The sequence below is a fragment of the Myxocyprinus asiaticus genome, chromosome 36, assembly GCF_019703515.2.
Source record: "Myxocyprinus asiaticus isolate MX2 ecotype Aquarium Trade chromosome 36, UBuf_Myxa_2, whole genome shotgun sequence".
Lineage (NCBI taxonomy): Eukaryota > Metazoa > Chordata > Actinopteri > Cypriniformes > Catostomidae > Myxocyprinus > Myxocyprinus asiaticus.
In genome coordinates, this window is record NC_059379.1 from 10,253,097 (window position 1) to 10,269,697 (window position 16,601).

Consider the following 16,601-nt stretch of genomic DNA (forward strand, 5'->3'; position numbering starts at 1 on the left):
TAAGATTGTCATTTATTACTCACCCTCATGTTGTTCTAAACCTGCAACTTCTGTGGAACTCAAAAGATGTTAAGCAGAATATTAGGTTCAGTCTTCATTCACTTTCATTGCAACTTTTTCCATACAATGAAAGTGAATGGTGACTGAGGTGAACTTTCTGAATAACATCTCCTTTTGTGTTCCACAGTAAAAAGAAAGTCGTTAATATAATATTCTGGGTTCAATTCAAGTTAAGCTCAATCGACAGCATTTGTGTCATAATATCAGTTACCACAAAAAAGTATTTGTGCTTGCCCCTCCTTGAAAAAAAAAAAAGAAGCAAAATCTGGGTTACAGTGAGACGAATTTTCGAGGTCGACAGTTTTTGAACATTAAAATAATTTTACAAAAGTATAGCCACAAGGCAACGCATCATACTCTGGAGGCGTGGTTTAGCGTGGGGGAAATCGATTTCCCGTTACCATAGTTACTCATTCATTACTATGAGATAAACGGGGAGAAATATCCAATAAATTTAGCTATTTTAACGATGAAAAACATGATGAAAAGCTGTTGTATAGTTTTTTACATTTGAGACAAAGCCAAAAAAGCCGGAACTGATTTTTTTGTCACCTTCCATCTGACAAATATAGAAGCCTAAAAAGACTACTGCAGCTGCAGTCGACCATATGCTGGATACATGGTTCAGTGTGTTTGAGAAATATCCGAGCGGATTCAAGACTATATCGATTATCATATCATCACAACAGCAGTTCCAGCAGAGACATAATAATGAGTTAACACCAGAGAACAAGACAAGATACATGAGAAAACTTGACATCATTGGAGTGAAGTGGTGCTTATATTGGTTTTCATGCTTTAATGAATCAAACTTTGGGGGGATTTACATTTACATTTATGCATTTGGCAGACGCTTTTATCCAAAGTGACTTACAGTGCACTTATTACAGGGACAATCCCCCTGGAGCAACCTGGAGTTAAGTGCCTTGCTCAAGGACACAATGGTGATGGCTGTGGGGATTGAACCAGCAACCTATTCTGATTACCAGATATGTGCTTTAGCCCACTATGCCGCCACCACTCCTATGTTGTGCTTACCGTTCGGTTTGGCGAAGTGTTTAATTAATAAGGTAAAGTTGCTGTAAAATGTTTAGGTACACAGTACTGGGTTGAATGTATACTCCATTAGTCTTTACTGTCAAACAAAATACTTTAATGAAAACTGCTTTTGATTGTAGGCTTAATTGTTGTTATATCGCATATTACTGCACATCATTATTAAATCCCACTTCTTTGTGTTTTTTTGTTTATAGTTTTATTGTGTCTGATATTTTAAGCTTACCAAAATTTTAGCCTACTTGCATTGGCTGCTGAGGCTGTAAATTGTATTATAAAAGTAATTAAAGGTTCCTTGAAATCGCATCAGCCATATCACAGGTTTCACCTCTTAAATTTGGGCCATTTTATGTGTGCAATCTTTTCAAAACATCATTAACAAAAACAAAGCAAGTAACAAAACAGTTAAAATGTTTTAGATACCAATCAAATGACAAAACATTAAAGTGTAAATTGTAAATGTAAAGTTCTGTCTTGAGATCGCTGAACTGTATGGCTCTGCAGCTCAACACATTGGTCACAGTGGTCTTCTTTAGGCTTCTATATTTGTCGGATGGTAGGTGATAAAAAATTATTTTTGGCTTTGTCTGAAGTGCAAAAAACAATACAACAGCTTTTCGTCATGTTTTTCGTTGTGAAAATAGCCAAATCTATCAGATATTTCTCCCCCTTTTTCTCATAGGAATGAATGAGTAACTATGGTAACAGGGCTTTGCTTTCCCCCACAAGTGGACGGGGCCTCCTTGCCAACTCTAATCAATCACTTACTAAATTTTTCTGGGTAAAGTTATAAGGCTGTGTCTCGTTTGGAAGGCTGCTGGTTTCATTTTTATTTATTTTATTTTTTATTTTTTATTGGGAATACAAAAAAGGTTAACAATTGTATAAATGTAAGTGCATATAAATAAAAGGCATTTACAATAGATAAAAAATAAGAAAAAGAAAGAAACGAGATAGCCTCCATGACATATGCGGACGACAAATGCGACCTGCGGAGGATGCAGCCTTCCAAATGAGACACAGCCATAGCCAATTTTACAACTTGGTTGCCATGACAATGTTATGTCAACAAACCCTAAAACGACTGTAAAAATTACGATTTAAACAACTTAAATAATACATGAGTTTTAACAGAAGGATTAAAGTAAGTGCTTTTATAAAATTATAAGCTTCTGCCTTTAAACTCTCTAAAAATTAGCCCCATTCACTTCCATTGTAAGTGCCTCACTGTAACCCCAGATTTTTGCTTTTTTTAAAGAAAAGGAGTGGCAAGTCAAAATACAATTTTGTGGTAATTAACATTATTCCACAAGTGCTGTTGACTGAGCTTAACTAGAATTGAGCCCGGAACATTCCTTTTAATACGGGTTTGGTACAAAATGCGGCTGAGTAAATGATGACAGAATTTTCTTTTTGGGGTGAACTATCCCTTTAAATTTGACTTTGGGGTTCTATATGAATAAAACATACATTGATTTGTGTGTGCCTCAGGTTCGAGAAACAGCTGCAGGAAGAGGAGAATGCACTGCAGCAGCAGAGAAGACGACTCTATAAGGACGTTTCAGAGGAGAAAGAACGACTCACACAGCTAGCAGCAAGGTCAGATACGAGGTCAAGTAAAGGCTCATGAGCAGATCACTGTTTATCTGCCTGCACCATAATAATTATAATAATAATGCTAATTGTTTCTTATGTGACGCCCCGTGTTCCCAGTTGTTAACGAAACACCATCGACAGTGGCACCGTGTATTGTTTTTGCTCATTAAACTGTTTTTCTTAACACCGCTCCTTCTGGGACATTATATATTGGTTGGTTGCCCTGGGACTGCATGGCTGGTGGGATCAACTAGAGTGGAGAGGGACATGAGTCAAGTCACATACCTCACTTATCTCTGTGATTTGCTAGCACCACACATGGAGAAATGAGACTCTCCTCAAACAAGCTTTCAGTGTCCAAAAGAGAGTGATGTCACTGCATTAAAGAGAGAGTTCCCCAAAAATGAAAATTCTGTTCTGTCTTTGTTTACTTACCCTCATGTTGTTCCAAATCCCTTTGACTTACTTTCTTCTGTGGAACACAAAAGGAGATGTTAGGCAAAATGTTCACCTCCGTCAACCTTTACTTTCATTGAAGGGAAATGAGATGCAATGAAAGTCAAAGAACATAATGTGTGCTTGTGCTTTACAGGCAGCGTGCTGAGCTAGAGGACTTAAGGAAGCAGCTTGAAGAGAACAGCTCTCTGGCTGGAAGAGCACTTCGAGAAGAGTTGGAGAAGAGCAGAGAAGAGCAGGAGAGGCGACACCAGGTAACACATGCACACCATTAGTCATATTGTTACACATTAACAGTTTTTTCAGTGATCATTAAAGGATTAGTTCACCCACAAATGAAACTTGTATAATTTTTTACTGATCCTCGTCATTCCAAACCCACATGACTTACTTTACTGTGTGAAAAACAAAAGGTGCATTTGTTTCAGCTTCATCAGAAAGACCATGCTGGTTGACCAGCCTTTTGTGGGTTATGCTAGTCTTTTCATCAGGGTCAACTTACAGAAGCTATCTTTAATGTGTCCTATCAGAAATAATGTTCTGTCAGGAAATGTCTTTTTGATTAATAATGTCAAACTGTCTGGCAGCACTTGTTTCCTCTTTCCTGATATACTTCCTCCTTTACCACCAGTTTCTCTTTGTACATATGTGACCTACTTTATCATTTTGAGTCAGTTGTGCCAAAGACACATTTTGAGTTTTATGCACTAAACTAAAGCAAAAAGCATTTAAATAATTGTATCAACCAACATTTAAATTAGTATATCTCGACAACGGTTCAGAGTAGACACATAATAATTCTAGCGTTGGGAAACTTAGACTTTCTTCTTCCTATATGGCATAAAACTCTAAATGTGTTTGGGGTAATGTTTGCAGAGGTTTTTGTGTAAATAAAAAATGTTGGCTCATCTCATTAATTTTGGTTTGTCTAATTGCGTGTGTGTGTGTGTGTGTGTGTGTGTTTGCAATGCATGTTTCATTAGGTTGAAATAAAGGCCCTGAAGGAAAGACTTGAGATTGAGAAACAGACGTGGGAAGAAAATTATATGAAAAAAGAGGTAATCTGCATGTTTTTTTGTGTATGTTTGCCCTATAATGTGTTTCGTGCTAAATTTATATACTGTTTTCCTGTGTACATATCTGCAGTAGGGTGATTATTAATGGTTATTAGAACGATTATTCAACTATTCGGGCGATTATTGCGATGATTAATCATTAGCTCTTAACCGATTATTCAGCTTGTGCCCTGACTTAAAAGGTTGTATTAAAAGTGCTTACTAACAATGAGGACAAAATCATCTTTTAAAAATATCTCTAAATGACATTCACTGAATTAAAGGGGAAAAATACTTTTAAGTTTAATTCAGTAAAGAAATTCACTGCAAAAAATCCTAATGTTATCAAGTGTTTTTGTCTTGTTTTTCATTTTAAAATTGTCTAAAAATCCTTAAAACAAGATTCATTTACTTGAGAAGCATCATGTAACATATTTAGACTTGCTTTAAGAGAATGTATCTTAAATTTAAGTGTATTTTGTATATAAGTGTATTTTTTCACTTGGTTATACTTCTGCAAGTGCAGTAAAGACAAAATATACTTATATTCAAGATCTATTTTCTAAAAGCAAGTCTAAATATCTTCTCGGGTGAATGCATCTTTTTAAAGGATTTTTAGATATTTTAAAATATTAGTATTTTTAATATTATATTCAACATTCTCAGATAACAATGTTTTCTTCTGCAGTATAGCTGCTTAAGTAAATGTGCATTGTTTTTAAAGAGTTTTAGATATTTATATTGGAAAACAAGCCAAAACAAAAACAAATCAAAAACGTATTTTGTTGCGGTGTATAATGGGGCAAACCTTTTTGTTCACTTTAATCCACCTTTAACTCAAGAAGCTTTCACTTAACAAACTCTCTCTTATTAATAAAGCTGCATATTGCCAATTTTCTTCATGATAAAAAATGCAAAGTGACACATACTGTATTATGATTCAATAAGTCGCGAGCCATCACGTTATAATCTAGCTGCATTAAGCGTGCATGCGTGATTGGGACGAACGTCCCCACGACAGAGTGTGCCTCAGCCGGGTGCAGTTTCAATCTCTTCCCCCTTAGATCAGGACACTTCACACAACTCATAGAAGAGGCGCTGACCGCACAGAGAAATTACAGTTTCGGAGTTTGTAGTTATTTACATGACCTGCTTCCTTATTATTTGAACTTGAATAAAGCTATAACACATTAAATATAACTGCATTAAAGATGTAACGCCGGGGTGTTTCCTTTAAAGATGCTCGACACGCAAGTTTTGCTTCAGTGGAGCGGCAGCTCCAGCTCCACTTGTTCCACAACGAGAGTACTTCAGTATTTACTTATTTTGTATTTTTGCATTATAATTCCCTCATACTTTGCGATCTACATCACCTGAAGCTGTGAAAGTTTAGAGTGCATCTGGACTGTGAGCTGTGCAATTCTTCCTCTCCTCAAACAGTCGCGAGCTGCAGTGCTGCTCTCGCACGTCATCATTAGTTTCATATGATCTCATGCTATGTTAAATGACATCAAACGACTATTCAACAATGAAAATTGTTGTCGACAATTTTTTATTTTCGTCGTTGTCTAACGTCAACTAATCATTTCAGCCCTAATCTACAGTACTGTATTTACCCATGATTGCAAAGAGAGAATGCATATGCCAGAAGCAGTCACCTGTGAGTGTCTTAGATTTAAGAGCCAAATGTATGTTTAGCCTTTAGTTTGTGTTTTCATGAATAATGTTAGGTGATAGGCAGGTTTAAGTACATAAAGCTGAGGTGATTTAGAGATAAGATGTTGTAAAACAGTTTGATTCTTTGTTAACTGGGAGTTACAGATGACTTTGTCGCAGTGTCTACACTTTCATTCTCTTTCGGATAATCTCAGACATAAATCTGGAGCTTATAATTTTATAAAAGCACTTACATTAATTCCTCTGTTAAAACTCATGAATTATTTCAGCTGTAAAGTTGTTTAAATTGTCATTTTTGCAGTCATTTTAGAGTTGTAGGGTTTGTTGACAAAATTGGCAGTAACTTTACATAGAAAAGGTTAACAAGTGATTTTAGCACACTAAAATCATGTTTACACGCATATTGTTTTCGTCTTGTAATTTTACTTTTGAAACAGTGAGTATTTTAATGTTCAAAAATGAGCCCCATTCACTTTTATTGTCAGTGCCTCACTGGAACCCAGATTTTTGCTTTTTTTTTTAAAGAAAAGGAGGGGCAAGTCAAAATACATTTTTGTGATAATCAATATTAGGCCACAAATGCTGTTGATTGAGCTCAACTTGTATTGAATCCGGAACATTCCTTTAACGTATGCAACTTTTTATGTTAAAAAAAAGTATCATTATGTGTTGAAGTTAACATTAACCAAGATGACAGTAAGTCCTGTAAAAGTATTGTTCATTGTTAGTTCATGTTAACTAATGTAGGAAACTAATATCCCTTGTTGTTGATATCAATATAAATATAACAAGCTCTATTAGTTGTATTTATTTTTATGTAATAACAAGTAACTTAAAATTCAAACAGTAAATTATTAAAGGGGCCATATTTGACACTTTTGTGGGTTTTTTTTTTTTTTTTTTTTTTTTATCCCTCCAAAATTGTCAATGTTTCTTGAACCAAAATGTTTGTTTATTTATTTATTTTTAACAAGCTATTTTTTGCTACTGTACCTTTAACACTTTTAAATGACGTCTGTTATGATTGGCTCACCTGCACAAACCTGTGTAGTTCACACTGTTGATCATGAGGTCAGGCCAGGTTGCTCAATACTGAAGAAGCATTGATATGGAAATGTGAGCGTTCATATGTGACCATAATTTTTGCAGCTTAGATTCTATAAACCATGTCACACTAAAATCATGTTAACAGTTAATATATTATGTTTACATCTTGTGGCTGTACTTCTAAAACTGTGTTTATTTGAATATTTATGGACTGATAGACTGGCCCCATTCACTTCCATTGTAAGCGCCATTCGGTAACCTTTTTTTTTCTTCTTCTTTTAAATAAAACGGGATGAACTGAAATTGTTCCTGTGGCAGTCAGCATTATGCCACAAATGCTGGACTGCTCCTTTAATTAATCATAATGTACAATTTGATATTGTTCACTAATGTGTGGACTGATTGGCAGTGGTCATTTCCATCTAATGCCAGCAAGAGGAAAAGATGATATCAGAGTACTTTGCTGTGATCTTAGTTCACATGGATCTCAGGTTCAGTGTGTTCACCCACCACAAGGTCAAACCAATGTTTTACGGACAAATATCTCTATGTAAACAAAGTGACAGAAGGTGTATGACTAGCGTTCATTCATGTGTTTGTGTGTGTGTTAGGTTAACTGGTCCCTGTGATAATCTCTGAATGTGCTTCCTCTCACAGGAAGCATGGCTGCTGAGCAGAGAGAGGGAGCTGAAAGAGGAAGTACGTCGAGGGAGAGACAAAGAGATCGAGTTGGCCATTCAGAGACTAGAGGAGGAGACCAGAGGGGCAAGGGAGGAGTGTGAGAGAGCAGCAGACAACCGGTTTGTTATCTCTTCCTGTTTACCTGAACATACGTGTCTGTAGAGAGTTGGATGGCACAGGATGTTGCAGTACGGCTCAGTTACTCACATGCAATATCTAGTAAATGTAATGTTGTAATACTGATCAGTATGTGCCACCGATTTCCCTGCTGAAAAACCACTTTAAACTGGCATGGATTTCAATGCCGGTCTGGGCTGGTCTGCTTCTGGTTTAGCTTTCGGAGGTCATTCCCTCTATTCCTTTTTGAGCTCTGTTAAAAAAAAAAAAAAAAAGATTATTATGCATATGTTGTCATTTAAGGAAGTATTTATATAAAAGGTTATACTATCCAAACTTAAAACCAGATACCATATTAATTCTAATTTGATTATACAACCACATCCAAAACACAACAAATGCTGGTTAACAGCCATCCTGGTCTTTCCAGCAGGGTTTGGACAAAGATGAAAGCCTGTGGGCCCAAAATATTGAGCTCTTCACACATATTTTGCAGCCAGGATATGTGCAAGATGGGCCATTTACATTTAAATCATTGAAACCATTCCAGACATTTGGTGGATGGTCTGTGATTTTTGAGAGCCAAATGCAAATTTACGGTGGGTGTGTATGTGTGTGTTTGTGTACAGGATAAAGCGTATAAGGGAGAAATATGAGGCCGAGCTCCAAGATCTGGAGTGTTCGGAAAGGGCGGCACTGCAGAAACAGCAGGAAATGAGAGAGAAACAGAGTGAGATGGAGGGGGAACTACTTCGCCTGCAGTCACTCCTACGACAAAGAGAGCAGGAAATAAGCGACCTCGCCAAGGTAACCATCATCATGGGGGCCCTGCCTTATTTGTCCATGCTCATTAAAAGTGGATAACGGCCTCATGAATTTACAGGCTCCATTGTAGGTCACAAGCTTTTCTATAAGTAAACATCTTATCATTAGCTACATTCATCAAGGCCCTCGGTTTGGCTGTTTAGATGTGGGGTATCGAATATTTACAATATATTCACAATGATCTTGCTGGTGGAATAAAATGTCAAAACAGTGTGAATATTGCAATGATTTTAACATGCTTTTAATTTGGCCCTTAAGTTTCATAAAGTATGTGTCATCAGACTAGTTTTGCAATCCCTTTTTGTGAGTATGTGAGTGTTAAGTCAGAGATGTTTTAAACTTCAGTAGCAAAAATCCTGAGTTGGGAAGTTCAAATAATTTCAATAAAACAGTCTATTCTGGAAATTGATTCAGATCTCTGATTTAATTACTTGTTTGCACCATCACTCAAAAATGTTCACTGAATTTCCATGTTGCATTTTTCATGTATTAAAATAATTAACACTCCTAATCCTGAGGTGATGACTCAGACAACACACACATTGTGTCACAAGTTTCTTCAGAAACACGTTAAGCTCTCTCTTAGGCTGCAATGTGAAATTTCATAAGTCAGACAATAAAGCTGTATTATATGCAAGCTTGTTCCTGTTGAGGTGTGATAAACTGGTTGACCTTCGACTGTCTCCGTTTAACGGAACACCTGAATGTAAATTTCAGTGTGCAGAACAAGTAAGAATAGATAACATAACATGCACTTAGTGATAAATCTAAGCAAATAGACTTAGTACATTCCAACACACAAGGCCAGTTGCTTTGCAGATTACCTACACAGTGTTTAAAGTCAATAGGAAACTGCGTTCGCAACCCATTGTTCGTACGGATTGTGGCAGATTTTCGAGTGAAATGGGATTATTAAAATGTAGAAGGACTTGATTTTATCTACCAGGAATTGATTGGATTGTGAAAAGTGGGCATTGCAAATCAGAATGCAGCCAGGTAGTTGAAGGGGTATGGTTGAAAAAAAAAAGGGATTGGTAATGTCAGCAGAAAAGGACATTTATTCCAAGAACCAATTAAAGGAATATTCTGGGTTCAATACAAGTTAAGCTCAATCGACAGTATTTGTGGCATAATTTTGATTACCACAAAAATAATTTTGACTTGCCTCTCCTTTTCTTTAAAAAAACCCACAAATTTGGGTTAGAGTGAGGCACTTACAACGTAAGTGAGAGGGGGCCAATTTTTTTACATTAAAATACTCACTGTTTCAAAAGTATAGACATAAGACACAAACAATATGCGTGTAAACATGATTTTAGTGTGATAAAATCACTTGTTAACCTTTTCTGTGTAAAGTTGTAGCCAATTTTACCATTTCGTTGCCATGACGATATGTCAACAAACCCTAAAACCTGCAAAAATGACAATTTAAAAACGTTACTGCTGAAATAATACATAATACAGAGTTTTAACAGAGGAAATAATGTAAGTGCTTTTATAAAATTATAAGCTTCACATTTCTGCCTTTTAAACCCTCCAGAAATTGGCCACATTCACTTTCATTTTAAGTGCCTCACTGTAACCTCGATTTTTGCTTTTTAAAATGGATTTTATCCCCTTTTCTCCCAATTTGGAATGCCCAATTCCCACTACCTAGTAGGTCCTCATGGTGGCCCTGTTACTCACCTCAATCCGGGTGGCGGAGGACAAGTCTCTGTTGTCTCCATTTTTTTAATCACGTGGCTTGTTGTGCATGACAGTGCGGAGACTCCGCATGTGGAGGCTCACGCTACTCTCCGCGAGACATGCACAACTTACTACGTGCCCCATTGAGAGCGAGAACCACTAATCACGACCACAAGGAGGTTACCCCATGTGACTTTACCCTCCCTAGCAACCGGGCCAATTTGGTTGCTTAGGAGACCTGGCTGGAGTCACTCAGCACACCCTGGATTCGAACTCACGACTCCAGGGGTGGTAGTCAGCGTCAGTACTCGCTGAGCTACCCAGGCCCCCCGATTTTTACTTTTTTAAAGAAAAAGAGGGACAAGTTGAAATAAATGTTTGTGGTAATCAATATTATTCTACAAATGCTGTCGATTGAGCTTATCTTGTATTGAACCCTGAGTATTCCTTTAAGGCCTGTTTTTCCTCTCATGTTCTTAGTCAACTTTCAAATGCTTTGTCTCTGTCTTTTTTCGTGGTGTGGGTCACAGTCACGTGATAAATTATCAGAGGAGCGCCGCAGCTTGGCGGAGGTGATCAGGCAGGAGTTTGCGGAGCGACTGGTAGAGACGGAGGAAGAAAACAGGAGGATGAAGATGGAAGTATCGGATGCCAAGGCACGACTCCGCTTAGAGGTGGAGCGAGTGACCAGAGAGAAAGAAGAGGAGCTCGTGGAGGTACACCAAAGGTGAGAGAGGTCAAGAGGAAGAAGATGAGGCTAGATATGAAATTGTGAAAAAACTGTCAGGAATAGTGCACCGTGGCTCTAGCGTGTTTATTACACGAAAACACTTGCAGTCTAAAGAAACAAGTTATAAACATATATACTTGGCTTGTTTTGAGTTTGCGTTTTGGTTTAATAGAATTGCGGCAGTTTTGTAAATGGTTTTTCGGGGCTAGACACGACCCACGAGTTCAGGAATTGCACCTAGCAAATTGCTTTCATTGTAGAGTTATAGGTAGTTTTGCATTATTTGTCTAATTTGCATGATTCCTGTTGTGAATCGGATACTAAGCAGTGAAGGCACATGCAAAAAAAAATTACTTTCTCTGGGCGCAGTTCATTCTTAGAAACCCCTGAGTGTTCAGTGGCCTAATGCCGCAGAAAACGTTTTTGATGGACTTGCTCACTAACACTTAAAAATAAGGTTCTGTTCCTTAACGTAAGTTATTCCATGGCTCTCCGGAATACTCGATTCTGATTAATCAGTGGCGCCATCTAGTGGTCTGATATTGCTCAGTAACAACCGCGCACAAACGTATCAGACCACTCATCTGGGTATTGTGAGCCATCTCTTCTCCTCTTCTTCGCAAATCACTGTGCTCGACAAGTAAGCTAATAAAATAATTTCAACTCAAATCAATTGTTTCATGTTCATTTATTTATTTATTTGGTAAGCAGTCTTGTGAAAAGATGCATAATGAGCAGTCAGACGTTCATTAATTACAGAATAAACACCAGCAGAACTCCGACGCAAACCGGAGGAGGAATTTAGCTGTTCAGTGATTTATTTCTTCTCACTTATTTACATAATTTCAACGCCAATCAATGTCCATTTAACAAAATAAGACCCTTCAGGGTGATACAAAACCCTGATCACAAGTCCTGATCACCCTGTCAGGGTTTGTTTTGCGATAACAACCGGCTGACTAAATGCACTAGGTGTCATGAACTAATAATGCACAATATTTTTGTTCAGCATTTATTAATCTTGGTTAATGTTAAGTTATGAAAATACAATTGTTCATTGTTAGTTCATAATACATTTACCTATGCTGACATATGTAACTTTCAGTGTTAAAAATGTATTAGTATATCTTGAAATTAACCAACATTAATAAGTGCTCTAAATGATCAGTTCATGTGAACTAATGTAGTTAACTAATATTAACATATACAACCTTGTTGTAAAGTGTGACCGACTTGCTCTGAGTGGTGGAGAATCTCTTTTCCCCCCAGAAATATTAATGTGAAAAATGTAACTAAGCAATCTGTTTTGGCAATAAAATATTGATACAGTACCATGAGGTACCTCTACTAAAAATAAAAAAAATAAAAAAACGCTATTTGGGGAAAATACGCTGTTTTTCTTTTAGTTCCTTTTAAATGTTGCAACAGTGTTCAATTACATGGTTGAATTGAATTCCTGTGCTCAATCACAATGACAGTTCTCTCTGCCTTTTCTAGAGTGAAATCTGCCATTTTCAAGAAGGAAGAAACTGTTAATAATCTGCGGAAGCAACATGAGGTGTGGCATATTATGAGAGATCTGATTAAATTACTATTTGTTATATCTTGCAATAAATGCAATAACCGTCTTGTGAGTATTTTGATTTCTTGCATCTAACTTCTCTCTTTCTCATCTGTCTTTCAGGCTGCATTGAAGAGAGCAGATCATCTCGAGTCTTTGTTGGAACAGCAGAGGAAACAGCTGCTAGGGAAATGATTGACATGTTGGTGCATCGGCCCCTGAGAGCTCCTCCCCCCACCACCCCTTCCCTTCTATCATACAGTCCCCATGCACAAAGAAGAAAAAATCTCTTTATCCATATTCTTGTCTGGTTACATTTTTCTTCTTTTGGTCATTTGGATGAACTGATGGATTCTGGTTGGACACTTGAAAGAAGGGTGGATGGTTCCTGCCAGTCTTCTGATCCAGAACGGCAACCTTTGGCATTCCCATGAGAACAGGGCAAGAAATAAGAGAGGAATTGAATCTTCTGTTAGGATTCCTGGAGACATTTGTGTGTCTATCTTGCATAGATATGACCATTTGTTTTGCATAAAGAAGACTATGTTTAGGACCATTAAGATTTTTTGCATTGTAGCATTATTTTTATGACAATTCAGCACTTTTAAATCATTACTGTAATGGGAAGAAAATTATATATTATTTGAATTGTAAAGTATTTATACATTTTGGTAGTATTTGTTGTGAATTTACCTTTAATTTATGTTGATTTAAAAAACACATTGTATTACTGTAATTTTGTACTGAAATGCTGAAATATTGTATTGCAGTAAAAAGATTGGCATTGAAAATAATGAGAATTTCAAAAAAATCTCCGGATTCATAATGTACGGTAATGACAATTTGAAGGGGATATGTGCTTAATTGTCATTAAATTATGTCATAATGCAAAAAGTCTTAATGATCCTAAATACAGGCTTCAGTTTTTTAGGCAAAATTGGAATTATTTATTTTTTCTTGTGATTTTTTTTTTTTTGCTTTGTTTGGTTTTTTGGGTGATCTGGATATGTTTTGTGAAAAAGAAGTGGGAAAACCCCTTTCCTGGGCACAAAGGCATCTACAGAAAGTTCATCCAGATGTTTCTGTTACTACATACCCACTTCCCTTTCTCTCCAGTGTAGGAGGAGAAGTGGGAAGGGCAAAGGTTCTGAAATCTCATTCCCAAAAAGTTAACCCTTCACATTAAAGAGGAGAGAACTTACCCCCCCTCCAATACAGACTCCCCCGGCCTTTTGTGTGCTGCATATAGATACCTTTTGTCCTGATGCCCCTCAGGGCTATCTCTAAATTACAGGAGATGTCCTAGAAGTCCCCAGGACAACCAAACGTACTCACACACAGCACTCAGTGAAGCCCAGCTCTTTCAGATGTCAGGGAATGATGGCAGCATAGGTATAGGATAGATGTTTTAGAAGGTTTGTTGACAGAATGGAGATGGATAAGATAAGTTAAGGGCATCTGGGCACAAGGTGATACTGAAACAAGCAAGCTTTCGCTTCCTTGAGTTTTTATTCTAACCAGCTGTGACAGTGACGAGTGGTATCGACACTTGGTTTTTGTTTCTGAGACTTTGTGTTGGGTAACCCCTTCTACCAAAATCACGCTCAACGTCAGATATTAATTTATATATATATATATATATATATATATATATATATATATATATAAAATGACTGCTTGTGATTGTGTCATGCTGTGAAGCAGTTTTGCGTTAAGTGTGGACAAATTGCTTGTCGCTGGAAACTTGTCGCTCGCCCCTGGTTAGGACATTGTTGGGGATGACTTAACATTGTTATCAACCCATACTTCCCTCTGAGTTTAGGGCTAGCTTATGGTTAAATTAGGGATTCTTTGACAGGAATGTTGTTCTCGGACGAACACAAAATTTTGATCCAGGAACTGAAATCCTGTTGAGCTGGGGGAGAAACATATGGCTGGTATTCATGCTGTGGTTTCAAGCACAGCCAAAAGCCCATCAATTTCTCGCACTCTCTTTTCAATGTATACCAAGCGGCCTACCCAAGAGAGGAGCCGAGACAAATGTGTGGGTGGGGGAGGAGCTGCAAAACTCTCACTGGTCTCCATTGTTTCTTCTTATGAAGTCCTTTCTGTTTCTACTTCCCTGTTTCGCTTTTTTATGTAAAATAATTGTTGGTTCAACAAGGATGTATCACACTAACAGCATACAAAAGAACTCTTTGAGTGAATGCTAAAAGCACAACCCAGAAAAGCAGGAAATGTTCGTCCTGTTATTTTGGGAAATTTGACCCAGATGTTTATTCTGATTGGGCAACTTCAGGTCTTGTGTCCATGGATACCTTCTTCTTAAACACTTCTCTTTATCCAAAACAATACTCTTGCCAGATAAGTTAGTTGATTCTAGAGCCAAACCTATTGACTTCTCAAAAGTTGAACAAAGTAAACAAGGTAAAGCCAACTTCCCACCCCTCGGATTGAAAAGCATTGCGTCCAACCTGATACCTCTTTGTTGTACCATTGTTTGACGGATTTTAAATGTCAGATTTTCCCCGATTCGCCTTTTATTTAGTGAATGGAGCCATGCCACAAATGTCAGAGTGTGGTGCCTCATTCCTGTTCTCTAATGAGTAATGCCCAAGACAAAAACATCAGGTGTCTTGTTTCAGGGCAGACAGAGTAAGACAGTGAACTCTTTAAAGCTAAGAGCTTGCTGCCTACAAAGCCCTCTCATTCACAGGAGACCAATTTCAGTTTACAGCAGGCTCTTTCATGTGGCTCAAACATAAAAAATGAGATTTATTATCATCATGAAGTTGCCATAGAAGCATAAAAACATAATTTCATGACTCGCCTCTTGATATCACACTTATGTGCATCCAAGGTCCGTTGGATATCTTTTATTAGAACCCCAGTATAAGGTTCATGATGTTAAAAACATTCTGAGAATGTTTCAAATGCATTGTTAGAAGGTTGGAAGTCAGTGTTGGCAGCAGATGCTGGTCCTTGGCTGTCTTTCGCTGTGGATGGCAGCATGTTTGGCATGGCCTGTGTTAATCCCACTCGTGCCAATTAACCCTTCTTTTGTGTGTGTGGTGTTTAATAGCCAAGTGCTGGTCACCGTTTTACTCTGGCCTTTCATAAATGATCTGAAAAACACTACTTAATTAATGTTGTAATGTTTGGGTAACATTTTGCCTTCAAACCACTCTCTCTTCCTCATATTTTTTCTTTTTTTTTTTCTTTTTTTTTTTGCATGTCTTATTTTTTGTAAATTGAATGTGCCCTTTAACATGTAGCTCTTAATTTGACTCTTTTACCCATGTCCTGTGTTTTGTTTATTAAAATTAATAGTTGTTGTTTTTTTTAAGTGAAGAAAAGAACTGTTGAATATCCCTAAGTAAATAAATCTTGAAAATGAATTAGCTGACTCTTGACTTGTTTTTTCCACCTCATGATAACAACCAATTACATGATCACTTCATCTCCTCTGTGCTCCACCCCTCAACACTGACTAAGTTTAACACCACTCAGTTAATTTGCCACTCCACACATCTTTGCATCTGCCATCGTCTGGTGCATTTTTTTATGTTTGGCTTTTTTGTTCCCTGCAGAAAATGTGCAGCAAATCTCTCTTTCATTCAGCTCTTTTCATTATGTTTAAAGCTTGTTTAATGTAAACTTTTTTTAAGTTCTGTCCCTTGATGATGGTGAACTTTCAACCTTTACCCAAACAGTGGAATGCATTGAAATGGTCATAAAAACTGTCTGAAGACACACCTTTTAGTGTGTTTTAGTTAAAAAGCCTTAAAGCACTTTTCACTGGTAGTTGACATGAAATTCCAAGCAGTTTCAGCAGTATCCTGTGGTGTGACATGCTTCTTTCATTACTAATATGCGGTTTTTGAGAGACTACATGGAATATTTGTGGTTTAAAAAATTAAACTGTTGCACCACAAGACCATATAAAATGAATAAGTGAAGGCAAAAGGGTGATTAAAAATGGTGAAAACATTAAAGGAATATCCCTGCTTCAATGCAAGTTTAACAGCTTGAAGGCATTTGTAGCATAATGTTG

At 37.2% G+C, this 16,601-nt stretch overlaps 1 protein-coding gene across 2 annotated transcripts in view; it reads left to right on the top strand.

Annotated features, from left to right (window-relative positions):
- Positions 1-16,098, top strand: part of cep131 (centrosomal protein 131) — a 34,209-nt gene extending 18,111 nt beyond the window's left edge. For both annotated transcript variants that reach the window (XM_051674112.1, XM_051674113.1), the window contains 8 exons: positions 2,608-2,715; positions 3,305-3,422; positions 4,152-4,226; positions 7,605-7,747; positions 8,375-8,552; positions 10,787-10,983; positions 12,484-12,544; positions 12,671-16,098. In XM_051674112.1, coding sequence (XP_051530072.1) covers positions 2,608-2,715; positions 3,305-3,422; positions 4,152-4,226; positions 7,605-7,747; positions 8,375-8,552; positions 10,787-10,983; positions 12,484-12,544; positions 12,671-12,742 — 952 coding nt within the window. In that variant the 3' untranslated portion in view covers positions 12,743-16,098. The remainder of the gene's footprint in view (positions 1-2,607; positions 2,716-3,304; positions 3,423-4,151; positions 4,227-7,604; positions 7,748-8,374; positions 8,553-10,786; positions 10,984-12,483; positions 12,545-12,670) is intronic.
- The last annotated feature ends 503 nt before the right edge of the window (positions 16,099-16,601 follow it).